This window comes from Hypanus sabinus, chromosome 11 (genome assembly GCF_030144855.1).
Source record: "Hypanus sabinus isolate sHypSab1 chromosome 11, sHypSab1.hap1, whole genome shotgun sequence".
Taxonomy (NCBI): Eukaryota; Metazoa; Chordata; class Chondrichthyes; order Myliobatiformes; family Dasyatidae; genus Hypanus; species Hypanus sabinus.
The window spans coordinates 65,608,016-65,626,664 of record NC_082716.1 but is presented as its reverse complement, the minus strand read 5'-3'; the positions used below and the strand labels follow the sequence as shown (position 1 = coordinate 65,626,664).

At 42.5% G+C, this 18,649-nt stretch overlaps 1 protein-coding gene across 10 annotated transcripts in view; it reads right to left on the bottom strand.

The window, feature by feature from the left end:
• LOC132402052 (KN motif and ankyrin repeat domain-containing protein 4-like) overlaps nucleotides 1-18,649 on the bottom strand; it is a 113,637-nt gene that overhangs the window by 30,309 nt on the left and 64,679 nt on the right. For all 10 annotated transcript variants that reach the window (XM_059984567.1, XM_059984570.1, XM_059984568.1 and 7 more), the window contains 2 exons: nucleotides 18,103-18,184; nucleotides 9,734-11,962 (listed from right to left, as the gene is read on the bottom strand). In XM_059984567.1, the coding sequence (XP_059840550.1) occupies nucleotides 9,734-11,962; nucleotides 18,103-18,136 (2,263 nt within the window). In that variant the 5' untranslated portion in view covers nucleotides 18,137-18,184. The remainder of the gene's footprint in view (nucleotides 1-9,733; nucleotides 11,963-18,102; nucleotides 18,185-18,649) is intronic.

Genomic DNA, 18,649 nt, shown 5'->3' with positions numbered 1-18,649 from the left:
TTTCCATCGGAAGATAATTATAATTCATTTGCAAGAGGTGTGTAGAATTATGAGAAGACAACAGACACAGAATTCATTAATGGATATACACTGATACACAGTTAACTCCAAGATATTAAGAGCAGAGAACAAGAGAAATAAGATATACAATGGGATATGGATAAATCAGTTGGAATTAGGGATTGCAGGAGAACATGTATAAATACTTAAATATCTTAGAAACTTTTCCTTCATCCACGTCACTGAGGGGAAATGAGTACTGGGTACAACTACTTATGATGTGATGTTAAATCCTGTTTCTACCCAGTGCCGCTGCTCACAAGGAATTTAATCCATGGGCTGGTTCTGTTCCAGTGTTATGATTTCTACATTATTTCATTTAATCTCGCCTGAATTTAAATCAAGTTTTCACAGGTAGAAAGTCATTATGCTAATCCATCTGTGCCCCAGCTGGTAGCAGGTCTTCTCTCCTGCACTTTTTCCAGACTCTTTGCCAAAACAAATCATTTTGACAGTTTAATTGTCAGCAAGGATACCAGATTGTCAAACTTAAAATAACTAAAGCATGATAACTAGTTGCCTTGCTGAAACACAATTCATCTATTTCTTCTTCCTGGCTCTGCAAAAATGTAATTTTTGTTAATATTTTCCAAAGTTCAAATTAAATTCTAGTATCAAAGTACATATACATCATGAGATTCATTTTCTTGTGGGCATACATACAGGGCAGCAACTTGCTACAATATACATAATACCTTTGGTGGCAAAAGAGCAAAAAAGACTGCAATTGTTGGAGAAGTCAGAATTGCAACAAAAAGTGCGGCAGACACTCATCGGGTCAGGCCCATCAATGTTTTAAAAAACAGGACAAGTGTTTCAGATTGGTAACATTTCATCACAACAAGGTGACGCTCTCCTGTTAGATAACATCCTCTTAATACTTCCTTTCTTCATTTTTGTCTGAGATGCATTGTGCCTTGAAGTTCGTATGGTATTACAAGTTAAACAATATACCACAGCAATCTGAGGTTGCAATTGGATTTAGGAAAGTAGTGGAGTAATGGCATGAAAACTGGAAACCTATTTAAGATTGAAGAAGGATTTGAACTGTGAATGGACAACCTTCTCTGTACAAGAGACAAAATTTAAAAACACTGACTAATACAGGACTGAAAGTGTTACATCTGAACGCAAGCAGTATATGGAATAAGGTGATGATCTTGTAGCACAGTTAGAGATTGACAGGTACGATGTTGTTGGCACCACTGAGTTGTGGCTGAAAGAAGATCATAGTTGGGAGCTTAACACCAAAGGACACACATTGTATTGAAAAGACAGGCAGCTAGATGGAGAGGGTGGGGTGGCTCTGCTGGTAAAAAATGAAATCAAATCCTCAGAAGGAGGTATCATAGGAAAATGTAGAATTCCTGTAGGTAGAGTTAAGAAATGGTAAGGGTGAAAAGACCCTGATGGGAGTTATGCAACACACACAAGCTGCTGGAGGAGCTCAGCAGGCCAGGCAGCAGAAATGGAAAAGAGTACAGACTGCTGATATCCTCTAGCATTTTGTGTGTGTTGCTTGGATTTCCAGCAACTGCAGATTTTCTCTAGTTTCCGATGGAGATAAACACAGATGTCTGAACAGTAGCCAGGATGTGGGCTACAAATTACAATGGAAGATAAAAAACGGATGTCAAAAGGGCAATGGTATGATGTCATAGGAGATTTCACTATGCAGGTACATTGGGAAAAATGAACCTGGTGCTGTATTTGGATTCTAAGAGAGAAACAATTTATAGAATGCCTATGAATTGACATTTTAGAGCAGCTTGTGGTTGAGCCCACCAGGGGAAAGGCTATTCTGTAATGGGTGATGTATATAAAACAGATTTGATTAGGAACGTAGAACATAGAAATCTACAGCACAGAACAGGCCCTTCGGCCCACAATGTTGTGCCGACCATGTAACCTGCCCTAGAAACTGCCTCGAATTTCTCTACCACATTGCCCTCTATTTTTCTAAGCTCCATTTACCTATCTAAGAATCTCTTAAATGTCCCTATTGTATTCGCCTTTACCACCTTCACTGGCAGTGCATTCCATGCACTCACTACTCTCGGTGTGAAAAACTTACCTCTGACACCCCCCTTGTACCTACCTCCAAGCACCTTAAGACTATGCCCCCTCGTGTTAGCCATTTCAGCCCTGGGGGAAAAAGCCTCTGGCTATCCTCACAATCAATGTCCCTCATCATCTTATACATCTCTATCAGGTCACCTCTTATCTTCTGTCACCCCAAGGAAAAAGACCAAGTTCACTCAACCTATCCAGACAACATCTTGTAAATGTTCTCTGCACACTTTCTATAGTATCTACATCCTTCTTATAGTGAGGCAACCAGAACTGAACACAAGGTTCTGACCAAGATCTTATATAGCTGTAACATCATCTCGCTGCTCCGGAACTCAATCCCGCAGCTGATGATGGCCAACACACCATATGCCTTCTTAGCAACACTGTCAACCTGAGCAACAGCTTTGAGTGTTCTGTGGACACAAACCCAAGATCCTCCACACTGCCAACAGTATTACATTAATACTATATTCTGGCTTCAAATTTGACCTACCAAAATTAACCACTTCAAGACAGATTAGGAGAATGGGCAAGAAAGTGGGAAATGAAATACAATGTTGGAAAATACATGGTCATGCACTTTGGTAGCAGAAATAAATGTACAGATTATTTTCTAAACGGGGAGAAAATCCAAACATCTTCAATGTTTAAAAGTATCTATCCACGCTAATAAAGAGTTTGCCATAGAGTTATAGAGAGAAACAGCTCAGCAGAGCAACAATGGCTGGAGTTTCTGGGAGCAATTCAGAAGGCACAGGATAGCTATATTACCAAAAAGAAGTAGTATTCTAAAGTCAGGCTGATGCAACCATGGCTGATAAAGGAAGTCAAAACCAACATAAAAGCAAATGAGAGGGCAGAAAAATAGAACAAAAGTTAGTGGGAAGTTAGAGGATTGGGAAACTTTTAAAAAGCAACAGAAGGCAACCAAAAAAGTCATGGGGTGGGGGAGGGGAATTAAATATTAAGGTAAGCTAGCCAAAAATATCAAAGAGGTTAGACAAAGAGTAAAAGAGAGTTGAGAGTAGATTTTAGACTGCTGGAGAGGTAGAAAGGAGGGACAAAGAAATGGCAGATGAACTGAATAAGTATTTTACATTAATCTGTACTGTGGAAGACACTAGCAGTATGCTGGAAGTTCAAGAGTGTTGGGGACAGAAATGAGTGCAGTTGTTATTAGTGGGGATAAGGTGCTTGGGAAGCCTGAAAAGTCTGAATAATTCACCTGGAGCAGATGGACTACACACAAGTTTCTGAAAGAAGTAGACGAAGGGACTGTAGAGGCATTAGTAATGATTTTTCATGAGTTAATAGATTCTTGCAATTTTCCAGTCCTCCAGAGCAATGCTAGAGTCACTTCACTCTTCAAGAAAGGAAGAAGGAAACTATAGGCCAGTTAGTCTGATTGTTAAGGATGTGATTTTGGTTACTTAGATACCCATGTAAAATATGCCAACATCAGCATGGTTTCCTGAAGGGAAAATATTGCCTGACTAATCTGTTGGAATTCTTTGAATAAATAACTAGCAGAATAGACAATTGATGGATGTTGTATACTTGGATTTTCAGAAGACCCTTGACAATGTGCTGTATATGAAGCTGCTTAACATTGCAGGAGCCCATGGTATTACAGGAAAGATACTAGCATGGATAGAGAATTGGCTGATCGGCAGGAGTCAGAGAGTGGGAATAAAGGGAGCCTTCTCTGATTGGCAGCTGGTGAGTAGTGCTGTTCCACAGGGGTTGGTGTTGGAACTGCTGCTTTTGACATTGTGCAGTTTGTCAATAATTTAGATGTTGGAATTGAAGGTTTTATGGCCAAGTTTGCTGATGATAGGAAGACAGGTGGAGGAGCAGGTAACGTTGAGGAAGCAGGGAGGCTGCAGAAGGACTGAGACAGATTAGGAGAGTGGAAATGGAATACAGTGCCAGGAAGTGTATGGTCATGCAATTTGATAGCAGGAATAAAGGCCTAAACTATTTTCCAAGCAGGGAGAAAATTGAAAAAAAAACAGAGGCACAGAGGGACTTGAGAATCATTGTGCAGAATTTCCTAATGATAATTTGCAGTTTGAGTCAGTGGTGAGGAAGGCAAATGCAATGTTAGCATTTATTTTGAGGGAACTAGAATACAAAAGTAAGGGTTTAATGATGAGGCTTTATAAAGCACTGGCGGGGCCTCACTTGGAGTATTGTGAGCAGTTTTGGGCCCTTATCTTAGAAAGGTTGTGCTGACACTGGAGAAGGTTCACAAGAATGAGAAAGGTTTACCGTATGAGGAGCAATTGATGGCGCTGGGCCTGTACTCGCTGAAATTTAGAGGAATGAGGGTGCGGGATCTCACTGAAATCTATTGACTGTTGAGATGCCTAGACGGTGTGGATGTGGAGAAGATGTGTCCTATTGTGGGGGAATCTAGGACCAGAGGACACAGATTCAAAATAGAGGAACGTCCAGTTAGAACAGAAATGAGAAGGAATTTATTGTGTAAGAGGGTGGAAAATCTGTGGAATGCTTTGCCACAGGTAGCTATGGAGGCCAGGTTACTGGGTGTATTTAAGGTGGAAGTTGATAGGTTGATAGGTGGAAGTTGATAGGCATGGAAGGTTACGGGGAGAAGGTATGAGAATAGGGTTGAGAGGGGAATGGATCAGCCATAATGAAATGGTGGAGCAACATGATGGGATGAATGGCCTAACTCTTCTCCTATGTCTTATTCTCTAAACTGGCTGACATATGACTCAAAACCTGTTATTTTGGTGACTCCAGGGATAAAAAGGGAGGAACAATGAATTTTGTTCCCATTCTGTGTGTTGTGCGCTTATTTTGTTCCCATGACAGTGCGACTAGGCATAGCTCAAATACCATCTACAGATTTGCTGATGATACAACCATTGTTGGTAGAATCTCAGCAGGTGACATGAGGGCATACAGGAACGAGATAAACCAACTGGTGGAGTGGTGTCGCAGCAACAACCTGGCACTCAACATCAGCAAGACAGAAGTGTTGATTGTGGACTTCAGGAAGGGGAAGATGAAGGAACACTTGCCAATTCTCAGAGGGATCAGAAGTGGAGACAGTGAGCAATTTCAAGTTCCTGGGTGTCAAGAACTCAGAGGACTTAACCTGGTCCCAACATAACGATACAGCTATAAAGAAGGCAAGACAGTGGCTATAGTTCATTAGGAGTTTGAAGAGATTTGGGATATCAACAAAACCACTCAAAAACTTCTATAGTTGTACTGTGGAGAGCATTCTGACAGGCTACATCACAGTCTGGTATGGAGGGGCTACTGCACGGGACCGAAAGAAGCTGCAGAGGGTTGTAAGTTTAGTCCACTCCATCTTGTGTACTAGCCCACAAAGTGCCCAGGACATCTTCAGAGAGCAGTGTCTCAGAAAGGCAGCGTCCATTATTAAGGATCTCCAGCACCCAGGGCATGCCCTTTTCTCACTGTTACCATCAGGTAGGAGGTACAGAAGCCTGAAGGCACACACTCAGTGATTCAGGAACAGCTTCTTCCCCTCTGCCATCCAATTCCTAAATAGACATTGAATCCTTGGACATTACCTCACTTTTAAAAGATATATTATTTCTGTTTTTGCATGATTTTTAATCAATTCAATATACATTTACTGTAATTGATTGACTTTTTATTTTGTTTCTGTATTATGTATTGCATTGAAATGCTGCTGCAAAGTTAACAAATTTCACGATTCATGCCGATGATAATAAATTCTGATTCTGATTCCATAAATGACCAGATTTCTCTTGTGCTGGCAATTTATAGTTTTATTAACTTCACAACCTGCATGTCTGTAACATCGGGGGACACTGGAACACTCAGGATCACAGAGAGATTGGAAGTATTGGAAGTCGGAACTAAACCAAGGTTATTGAGAGAATACCTCTAATAGCTCTACCCTGGTGTTAACCGCTGTTTTACTGGCAGTTTAATGATTACCTTTCTGCCTGTCTTTCTGATTTTACTGTCTCTAGAAAATCTTGTTAGGAATCTGGAAGAGCACTACACAAGACATCCATATTGTGCTCTTCAAATGAATACACACTTCTTGATTTGTGCCAGGAGGATGATGATATTCCTGGACTTTTTCCAAAATGTTTTACATAACAGGCTTATATTAAAGACTACAGCACATGGATTCAGGGGTAGATTAGCTTTGTTGATAATAAATTAGCTAAAATACATTGAAAAGCAGGGAACAGCCATGAAGAGTGGCTACTCAGATTGGAGAAAGAGGAGACGCCATGTTTCACAAGGAAATAGTGCTGAATAGAATTACGCACTTATAATTTTATGTTAACAATAGTGCCACAACATCTAACTGTAAGGAGCAGCTTACACTGAGAAAGCATGCAGTATCGGGTCATTTAAATTCAGCAACTACACAGCAAATGAATTTAATTTTAATAAATATGGCATGATACTATTGGCAGGAAGAAAAGATGTTCATCTACACTTGTGAAGTAAAGTGAATGTTCACAAGTGCAGAGTATTCCAGGGAAACAGAATTCTGAAAGCGGCAGCATAGGATGGCAGAATGATTGACAACAAAACATCCAGGTTATTCTATGGATGTACAGTAGAAATCAGAAATATGTATTTGCATTGAATCCAAGTCAAGTTTAATGTCAAATGCACAAGTGCGGTCAGGTACAAAGCAAGGAAAAACATGCTTGCAGCACCATCACAGGCAGATACTGTGCAGTAGATTCAGACCACACACGTCATAAATCATGCTGCACATTACACAGATCTGCTCTCCATGTTTTTAGGAAGGGTATAAAATCATTGGAAGATATTCAAAGCACAAGATGATTTATGAGAGCAATTGTGAAGAAGATTATACAGTATGATATTTCCCTTTAGGATAGGGAAGGTTGAGAGGCTCTGAAGGTGGCAGATGTAGAGTGAACATGACTTCAGGTAACCTACACAAGACACTGCAGGAACTCATCATGTCAGGCAGCATCCATGGAAACGAACAGGAAACAAAACAAATGGCCATAAATACCATGTTAGTAACAAATTAACAAAATAAGGAGAGTAAACACGAGGAAATCTGCATATGCTGGAAATTCAAGCAACTCACACAAAATGCTGGTGGAACACAGCAGGCCAGGCAGCATCTATAGGGAGAAGCACTGTCGACGTCTCGGGCCGAGACCCTTTGTCAGGACTAACTGAAAAGAAAGATAGTAAGAGATTTGAAAGTAGGAGGGGGAGGGGGAAATGTGAAATGATAGGAGAAGACTGGAGGGGGTGGGGTGAAGCTAAGAGTTGGAAAGGTGATTGGCAAAAGTGATACAGAGCTGGAGAAGGGAAAGGATCATGGGACGGGAGGCCTAGGGAGAAAGAAAGAGGGAGGGGAGCACCAGAGGGAGATGGAGAACGGGCAGAGTGATGGGCAGAGAGAGAGAAAAAAAGAGGAGGGGGGAAAAACTAAATATATCAGGGATGCGGTAAGAAGGTGAGGAGGGGCATTAACTGAACTGAGAGAAGTCAATGTTCATGCCATCAGGTTGGAGGCTACCCAGCCGGTATATAAGGTGTTGTTCCTCCAACCTGAGTCAAGATGAAGCCACCGATGGCTTCCTCTACTGTTAAGATGAAGCCACACTCAGGTTGGAGGAACAACACCTTATATACCAGCTGGGTCGCCTCCAACCTGATGGCATGAACATTGACTTCTCTCAGTTCAGTTAATGCCCCTCCTCACCTTCTTACCGCATCCCTGATATATTTAGTTTTTCCCCCCTCCTCTCTTTTTCTCTCTCTCTGCCCATCACTCTGCCTGTTCTCCATCTCCCTCTGGTGCTCCCCTCCCCCTGTCTTTCTCCCTAGGCCTCCCGTCCCAAGATCCTTTCCCTTCTCCAGCTCTGAATCCCTTTTGCCAATCACCTTTCCAGCTCTTAGCTTCACCCCATCCCCTCCGGTCTTCTCCTATCATTTCGCATTTCCCTCTCCCCCTCCTACTTTCAAATCTCTTACTATCTTTTGTTTCAGTTAGTCCTGACGAAGGGTCTCGGCCCAAAATGTTGACAGTGCTTCTTCCTATAGATGCTGCTTGGCCTGCTGTGTTCCACCAGCTAAATAGGGAGAGATTTCTTTTCTTAAAGTTATAGCAATAATAAAGTTGCTATCAAACAAAAGTTGTTGAGGCGAAAAGTTGGATGTTTTCTAAAGGAAACCAGGTAAGCAACTGAGAAGAAATGAAAGGATCTCCAAGAAAGGCTGAGCTGTGTGCAAGAACAAGGAATACCTAGGCGAATGGCCCTTACTATAATAAAACAAGTATATGCATTGTAACACGCCAATGACATTTCACCAGACCCAGTTCTGATTAAAGGACATCAGCCTGAAATATTAATTGTTTCTATCATCTCCCTTCAGATTCTGCTGGACTTTTATAGTATTTGTAACAATTTCTGTTGATTTTAATACCTCAGATACCTACAACTGCAGAATTTGCCATTCCATGGTCTGTTTCTGTTGTATAATTAGAGAATAGTAAAATTAGCAAAAGGATAGATATCGATCACATGCAAAATTTCTCTTCCAGACTGTTGTTTGCAAATTTAAGTGAATAATGAGTATACAAAATGTAAAACATGCAAAATCGACAGAGTTTCATCCCGACCAAGGAACAGAGCCCCAGAAAAACCACCTAATAATCTGTTCTTTCAGGTATAATATGGGATGGTAGCGTTGGAGGGTGGGGGTCAGGTGAGGTACAGAAACGGAGGAGTGGTATGGTAACTGAGGGATTAGCCTAACACTTTATAGCAAGAGTGAAAGGGTTTAATTCCTACTGCTTTCTGTAAGGAGCTGGTACGTTCTCACCATGACCACGTGTGCACTGATTACCTCTAATATTCCAAAGACGCACGGGTGAGTGGACTGTGGGCATGATATGTTGCTGCCGGAACATGGTGACGCTTGTGGGCTGCCCTCAGCACCACCATAGTCTGTGCTGGTTGTTGGTGGAAACACATTTCACTCTTTGTTTCAACTTAGATGTGTCAATTAAGGCTAATCTTGATCTCAAGCTTCTTCAAACCTGGTATTGCATGTGAGCCTTTTAATTTTTGAATAATCTCCACTGTTATTGCTGGTCAGCAGAAATTATTTTAATTTCATTTTAATTTCCTTATCTTAATTTTAGTTGTCTTATCTTGTTAACCAACTTACTTTATTTTAATTGAGTTGCAGTTTATTGCTATTTATGCACTATTTTCCACCACTTTACTTTATGTCGACCTGCTTGTTGGGATGCTTATTTAGTAGGCTTAGGTCAAACAGTTGTGATGGGACTTACTGGGAGTGGTGACATCCACAATGATGACTCACCAGGCAGAGTAAAAGTGATTCTTCCTGGGATCAAGCAATCTGGTAACGTACAGCAGCAAAGTTCACACATTAGGGATGGTCAATTGACAATTATGAACAGGCTCCCTTGGAACTAGACCTCATTAAGGAAAGAAGGGCACTGAAAGAGACAACTAGAGCATTTACTTGAACGGTTGATTAGAATGAAAATCTATCATTATTTATGTAATTTTGTCAGTGATCCTACCTGGTTCGCACTCTTTTTTGGCAGAGTTCATTTCTGATTGATTCTTTTTAGCAGAGTTCTTTTCTGATTGATCAAGCATGGGAGGTGATGAAGTTGATGGCTGAAGAGAACTTATCAGCTGAATGCTGAGGGACCCTATACTCGAACAAAGTTTTTTGAAGTTCTGTGCCAACTCAGGGTAGTTCTGCTCCAAAAAAGACTGCTGTTTGCATAAAAGACCCTCTATTGTTTTAATACTTTGGGCTAATTCAGGCTTTGTTGAAATCATCTGGGATTCAGTCTGAGAGAAGTCATGGAAAGCATCTTGGGATTCATATTTTTCACACCCACTGCCTTGGCATTTGACAGCAACTGGACATTCTACGTCATTATCCTTCGTAGCATTGCTCCCGGCAGCAAAACTTCTCTCAATGTTCTTCAGACCCTCAGAATCACTCTCACTATTGTCATCACACGCCGCACTGCGGTCCTTGTTTACCTCACTACTGCTTACGTGACACCTGCAGCGCAGTGATGAGTCATGGTCAGTCTCTATGGCCTTGCTGCATACGCGGACCGTAGCATCTGTCGCTTTCTCACTTGTTTCAACAACTGCCATAACATCTGCATTATTGACGGCGATGTGATCTGTACAGACCCCTACACTGCGTGTCTCTATTAAATTTGTGTGTGTTGTGTTTGTACCGCACTCTTCACGATGTATTGACCTGGTGACCGATTGTAGGCCTGGTTCAATATCCTGCTTGCACATTTGTTTTGATTCATTTGGTTGAAGGAGTCCAAATTCAAGTTCAGTGATACCTAGATTGCTTTGATTTCTAGGCTGGGTAATGGTACTGGGTACCTCAGTTTGGTCTTGTGTACATTTCCTTTCAAAATGTTCAGCTGGATCTTCCAGATTATTTGAGGAGACAATATTTCTATTATCCTTGGGGACTACGGTTTCCTCTACCAACATAAGTTCTTGAGCTCTACCTTTAAGCTGATTTTCCTGTATGGTTCCTGGTTCTTTAATGGAAAACTCAGTGCTGGAGTGTGGTACAAATACCAACCCCAAATCCCCAATGGTAACTTGAATACCCACATCCCTCGATCTGTTTTCATTGTCTTCTACAACACAAGAGTTCAGAAAGATTTCCTCATGGAAATCAAGGTTTTCATTTACACTTACAGTACCATTTGAAACAAGTTTAACTTGATCATCAAGGTTGATCACTTTTTCATTTTGGAATTTTTTATCCGAGCTGAGGAACTCAGAGGCTATACTTTTGCTCCGGAGTGATGTCTGTCCTCCTACTGTTTCTAATCCATCTAGTATGACTGAAGAACTGTTTTGGTTTCCTGCTGTGACATAGTTGGCTTTGTCTCCATTATTATCAACTTTGCTCTCCGGGACAGAAGTCTGCATTGCATTCTGATGAATTTTCAACTGAATACAGAGTTGTTCTTTTTCTTCCTGTAGCACAAGTACTTGCTGTTTAAGTTCAGTAATGGTCTTTACTTGCTCTTCCATCTCATTGCTTCTATCCTGTACAATTTTTACTTGCTGCTGTAGCTGACGGACCTCAGTTGGTTCCACACTTAACTGTGGTGCAACTTCAGTGATGGTGTAGTTCTCCTGGATAACTGCATTGCCCAGTGTACTGAAGCCATCATTTTGTGATAGGTCTAATTTTTGCTGGGACATGGGAAGTCTTTGGTGTTGTTCTTCAGAACTCTGCTCCTTGAAATAAACTGGCGCACTAGATGCCCTTAGAAGGGGAGGTTTTATCCAGCTGTGGGGAGACAGTCCATTCTCCACAAAACGTTCCCTGGCATTAGATAAAGTCTTTCCTGATCTGTAATCATACAGTTTAGGTTGTGATAATGATGGTTCATAGTTACACAGAGAACTTTTAAATAGTTCCTGGATGCTGGCTCCTTTACATCTGTTGTTGGGTGCCTGGGAAGAAGTGATCTTGCATTTGTCCCCATACCTTCCACAAGAATGAGAATCGGCTGAGGAGAATTGAGTATTGCTGATACTGAAATTTCTAGGCAATGTGCTATATTTTGGTTGCTTGGTTTTCTTCTGGATGTAAACCTTCTTGATGGTATTTCCTTTTTCTATGTCATCAACGTATTTCAGGAAGTCCAGGTCCAGGTGGAATCCATAGGGGGTTTCCACTGAATATGGGGATTGCTTTGCTCCGTCCTTACTGGCACGCATCTCAGACAACTTGATGTCGGCTTCAAAAAAAAAGATTTTAAGAAAACATCTAAATACCAAAAATTTTAAACTTCATTTTGCAAGCATGCAAATCCAACTAATTCATTCCATAATGTCAAGTGACAACCTTGAGATAGCTACCAAAACAGAATTATGCTCAATTATGCCCTGTCCTCTACAACTGTTTTTCACTAATATTAGTGAACACAAATGGATTAATATACCAAGACCATAAGACATAGTAACCGAATCGGGCCGTTTGGCCCAGCCAGTCTGCTCGGCCATTCCATCATGGCTGATTTTTTGTCGCTCTCAACCCCATTCTCCTGCCTTCTTCCTGTAACGTTTGACACCCTGACTGATCGATAACCTATCAACCTCCTCTCCTGAAATCTACAATCAGTTCCCTGGTCTCATTGAGTTGGGTGAGAGGTGGTTGTTATTGCACCACTCAGTCACGTTTTCAATCTCCCTCCTGTATGCTGATTCATCACCCGTTTGATACAACCCACAACAGCAGTGTCATCAACAAAACTGTATATTGTGTTGGAGCAGTACTTAGCCACACAGTCATAGCAAGTAGAGGAGGGGGCTACATACATATCCCTGTGGTACTCCTGTGCTGATGGAGATCATAGAGGAGATGTTTTTGCCAATCTGAACTGACTGGAATCTACAAGTGAGGGAAACTGGGACCCAATTGCACAAGGGGGTACCTTCTTCCCCTCTGCCATGAATACTTCCTCAGTCCTGTATTTTTGCATTACTTATTGAATATTTTTAATAAATACTACTTATTGTAATTTAAATTTTATAATGCTATGTATTAAAATGAACTGCTGCTGCAAAACAATAAATTTGACAATGCACGTTGGTGATATTAAAGATGATTCTGATTTTGAGGAGCTGCTTCACTACTGTTCCTATTCCCTAGCATCCAAATCCCCTGCAGACTCGCAGTGGTAGAGACAGATGCATTGGACGTGGGTTCCAGGCTGTCCTCTCCCAGCGAGGACCAGATGGGATGACTCACCCTTGTGCCTTCTTACAGTCATAGAAAACTACAGCACAGAAACAGGCCCTTTGGCCCATCGAGTCAATGCTGAACCATTTAAACTGTGTAGCCCCATTGACCTGCAACCAGACCTTATCCCTCACTACCACTCCCATCCATGTACCTATCTAAATGTTTCTTAACTGTAGAAATTAAAATCCCATCCACTACTTGCACTGGTTGCTTGTTCCACACTCCCACCACTCTCTGAGTGAAGTTTGCCCTCATATTCCCCTTAAACATTTCATCTTTCACCTTCAAACCATAATCTTGTAGTCTCACCTAGCCTCAGTAGAAAAAGACTGATTGCATTTACCCTATCTATACCCCTCATAATTTTGTATATCGCTATCAAATCTCACCCAACCTTTTATGTTCCAGGGAATATAATCCTAAACTGTTCTATCTTCCCTATTAACTCAGGTTCTCTAGTTTCTATACTCTTTCAATATTAATTTTATCTTTCTTGTAGATTGGTAGCCAAAACTGCACACAATACTCTAAATTCGGCCTCACCAATGTCTTATACAACTTCAACACAACATCTCAACTCACATACTCAATATTTTGATCTACGAAGGCCAATGTGCCAAAGCTTTCTTTATGACCCTATCTACTTGTGACATCACTTTCAATGAATTTTGGGCCTGTTTTTCCATATCCCTTTATCCTATCGTACTCTTCAGTGCCCTACTGCTCACTGTGTAAGATCTACCCTGGTTGGTCCTACCAATGTGCAAAACCTCGTACTTGTCTGCATTGAATTCCATCTGTCATTTTTCAGCCAATTTTTCCATCTGGTCTAGATCGTGCTGTAAGCTTTGATAGTACTCCTTGCTGTCCACTACACCCACAATATTGGGTTCTTATGTAAATTTGCTGATCCAGTTTACCATGTTATCACTCAGATCATTGAAATAGATGACAAACAACAACAGTCACAGCATCAGTCCATGCAGTACTCCACTAGTCACAATCCTCCAGTCAGTGAGGCAACCATCTATTACCATTCTCATGCAATTTACTATCTCATCTTGAATGGCAAGTGACTGAACCTTCTTGTGCAATGGGACCTTGACAAGTGCCTTGCTAAAGTCCATGCAGATAACATCCACCTCCTTGCCTTCATCAACATTCCTGGTAACTTCCTCAAAGCACTCTATAAGGTTGGTTAAATATGGCCTTTCATGCACAAAGCCTGCTGACTATCCATAATTAGACCCTGTCTATCTAAATACTCATATCTGGTCCATTAGAATACCTTCCAAAAACTTTCCCAGTACAGGTGTCAGGCTCAATGGCCTATAATTTCCTGGCTTATTCTTAGAGCCTTTCTTAAACAATGGAACAACACTGGCTATCCTCCAATCCTCTGGTAACTGACCTGTTGTTAAGGGTGATTTAAATATCTCTGCTAGGGCCCCTGAAATTTCTGCACTAGCCTCCCACAGAGTCCTATGAACACCTTGTCAGGCTCTGGGGATTTATCCACCCAGATTTGCCTCAAGACAGCAAACCCCTCCTCCACTGTAATCTGTATCGGGTCCATGACCTCACTGCTGCTTTGCCTCACTTCTATTGACTCTGATCATCTCCCACGTAAACACAGATGCAAAGAAATCCATGTAAGATCTCCCCCCATCTTTTTTGGCTCTGGTACTCTGGTTCCCATCCCCTGCAACTCTAGAGGCAGCACGATAGCATAGTGGTTAGCACAATGTTCTATGGTACCAGTGACCCAGATTCAGTTCCTACCATTGCCAGTAAGAGTTTGTACGTTGTCCCCGTGACCGCGACGGCTTTCCTCTGGTGCACCAGTTTCGTCTCACAGACCAAAGATGTACCAGTTGGAAGATTGACTGGTCATTGCAAATTTTCCCATGACTAAACTAGGGTTAAATTAGGGGTTACTGGGTAACATGGCTCGAAGGGCAGAAGGGCCTATACAATGCTGCGTCTCGATAAAAAAAAAAATGCCTCCATGCGGTACTAGCAAACCTTCCTCCTAGGGTATTTGTCCCCTCCAGTTTAGAAGCAAACTTTCTCTTCTGCGCAGACCCTATCTTTCCTGGGAGAAAGCACAAGGATCCAAAAATCTGAAGCCCTCCCTCTTACACCAACTCCTTGGCCATGTGATCAACTGCATGATCTTCATACTTCTGGCCTCACTAGCACGTGGTAATCCTGAGTCCTGTCCTTTAACTTAGCACCAGACTCCCTGAATATTTTGCAGAACCTCACTCCTCTTTTTATCTATGTGATTGGTATCTATAAGGACCATCACCTCTGGCTGTTCACCCTCCCCCTTAAGAATGCTGAGGACTCAATTTGAGACGTCACGGTCCTTGGCACCCAAAAGACCACATACCATTCGGGAATCTTGTTCTTGTCCATAAAACTTCCTTTAGTTCCCCTAACTAATGAATCCCCTATCACGACAGTTCACCTCTTTCTCCAGCCCTCCTGAGCCACAGAGCCCTACTCAGGGTCAGAGACTGAATGCTGGGACTTTTTTCTGTTGGGTTACCCCCCCCCCCCAACAGTATTCAAAATGGTCTAGCTGTTGTGAGGGGGAAAGTCAAAGGGGTGCTCTGCACTAGCTGTTTAACCCCTTTTACCCTTCTGTTTGTCACCCAGTTTTCTGTGTCCTGCACCTCGGGCGTAACTACCTCTTTATATGTTCTATCTGTCACCTCTCAGCCTCATGAGTGACCCAGAGTTCATCCAGTTCCAGCTCCAGCTCCTTAATGTGGAGTGTTAGAAGCTGCACTTCCTGTAGGTAAAGCTGTCAGAGACACCAAAAGTCTCCCTGCCATCGCACGTCCCACAAGAGGAGCATTCTTCTGTCCTGCCTGGCTTCCCTACTGCTCTATCTGTGCAGCTATAAAGAAGGAAACGATAAATAAACTGAAAAGATCTACCACAGCTTTGTGTCTTTTCTCGCTCAAGCCTCCGAGAGCTAAAGCGTCAAATCCCCATTCTAATACTGTCCACTCCAACAAAGACAGCTCCGCTTACCTCTGCCTTACTTTTATTTGCTCTTGCTAATGAATCACGCAAGTGCAACTCTACACAATGCCATTATCAAGTAGGAGATAGGGAGTTACTCACCATTAAACTGGCCTTGGAGGAATGGAGACATTGGCTGTTGGGAATCACCAAGCCCTTCCTGGTCTGTACTGATCACCAGAACCTCATATTCACACAACAGATATTCCAACTCAACCTACATCAAGCTCACAGGCCCACTTTTTCCAGCAATTCAATATCACCATCTCCTAATGGCACAGTTCCAAGAAAACACTAAGGTGGATGCCTTGTCATGATGGTTTGAGCTGAAACTGAGATCAACCATTATTCTATCCTTGCAGATCCTTGCCTCGATTGTCTAGGATCTTGAGAATCAGGTCTTCCAGGCCCTACTGCTCGAGGCTGGTGTAGCCAACACACCCCACAACTTCAAGTATGTGCCAATGGCTGTGTGCTCTGAAGCACTGCAATGGGACCACTCCTCACCCCTGTCTGGCCATCCAGGTGCACGGTGGTCTCTGGATTTTCTGCAATGCTGGTTCTGATGGCCCACCATGATCGCAGATGAATGTCAGTTTATCACTCCCTACCTTCAATGTGCACAGTCCATTTCCTGCAACGAGGAATCCTCTAGGCTCCCGTGACCCCTGTCAGCTCCTCAACACCTGTGGTCACCTATCGCTTTGGATTTCTTCATGGGTTTGTCACCCTCCAGTGGGGCCATGGTGATGGACCAGTTCTCCAAGGCAACCCACTTCATTGCTCTCCCCAAACTTCCATCAGCCACTGAGTCACCTGACCTGGTTCTGCATCATGCAGATCACCTCCACCGCTCACAATTTTCCAATAACAGCTGCTCCCTCCTCTGCACCTCAGTGAGCTTGTCCTCTGGCTATCATCCACAGACCAATGGACAGTTAGAGCTAATCAGCAAGTAGAAAAGTTCCTGCAAGATTTCATTGCCTCCAGTCCTTCCATGCGGAAGAAGTATATGCTCTGGCCCGAACTGTCCCACAATCTACACACCCCCTCCATCATGGTTATGTCATTCTTTGAAGTACTTCATGGTTACCAATCCCAATTGCTACCCCCACCCCCTGGAGGAGCCAACGGTGGAGGTTCTGTCCACCAAGGCTCTGGTTCACCACTGCCAGAATGCTTGGATGATGACAAGGAAGACCATCCTAGCTGCGATCCACACCTACAGCTGCTGGTGCTCAGCCAGACTACTCCACCCCCAAGTTCTGCCCCTGTGCACTGACTCCTGGAAGCTCTCACCCTGATTCACTGGGACCTTTAATTCTGCACATCATATCAACCCAGTCACTGACTGTCTCCAGCTGCCAGGGTCCCCCAGGATCACACCTATCTTCCATGTGTCCGGCCTTATGCCTGTTGTCCATAGACCACTCAAACCACATCTGGAACCAAAGATGGCGGATGGTGGTCTAGCGCACTTGATTCACCAGTTGATGGATTCACACCATCATGGACAAGATATGGGGTACCTGGTCAACAGGGAGGAGTATGGCCCAGAGCAGAGATTATGGATCGCTAGGGCCAGCTGTTTGGGGTGGAGGGCTCCCTGTCGGGCCTTCACATGTAGGCTCCTCCTAGTCTCCACCCAGATAACAGGAACCACCTGCCACCCATTTCCAACTCATCACCTGCAGCCTATTTAAACCCAACTCTCAACCACAATCCTTGTTCGCAGCCTCAACTAGTTGCACCTAGCCTCCAGTTAGCTTGCTGCCTTGTCAGGTTAAATATCTGATCTCTCTTGCTTTGTGGCCCATTGTAGCATGTTATTTTGCAGTTTATTGAAGTTATCGCTCACTGCTAAATCATCTCTGTTCTGCGCATGGATCAAGCCTTCTCCATGTTTCCTGACACCGGCTTCAGGAAGTAAGTGATGAAATGGAAAGGAAATCAGTAGAAAGATTAAACTGACAGTCACCTTCCATTCCCATCCCTCGGTATGGTTTGTGAGGTTTATGCATTTATTTACCCTGACACCAGTGACACCACTGAAATTAATTTGCATCAAATATTGAAAAAATAAAAGTTCTGACCTACCTGGATGATCTGGGAACTGTAAATCTTCTGACATTCTGTCTTAGCAGAATGTGGCTTGATGAATTCAGTGAAACTGACTGAGCTGCAAGCGAAAGTAGGCAAACAAAATTAACCTCTTAAATTATAAAATATTGGTCTATTTAAGTTAGGAAGCCATTGCTTTATATTTTATACTTCACCAATAACACATCAATGATTCATTACAAAGTAGTTTTTCACATGTAATATTCCAGCTGCCATTTACTCTTTCCCAGTTCTAAAGAAGGATCTTTGACCTAAAATATTAATTCTGCTTCACTTTCCACAGATGCTGACTGACCTGGTGAGTATTTCCAGCTCCTCTAATTTTATTTCAGATTTCCCACATTTGCAGTTTGTTGATCTTCACTGTTTGGTATTAATCTAGACACAGGAACTAAAGGCGGCCTATGTATTATCCATTAATCTTTGTATCAGTGCATCATTTAACATAAGGAAATAGAAACTTGACCGTTATCACAACATATTTTATTGAAGCAATCCTAAAGACATAAGAGTATCGAATCTC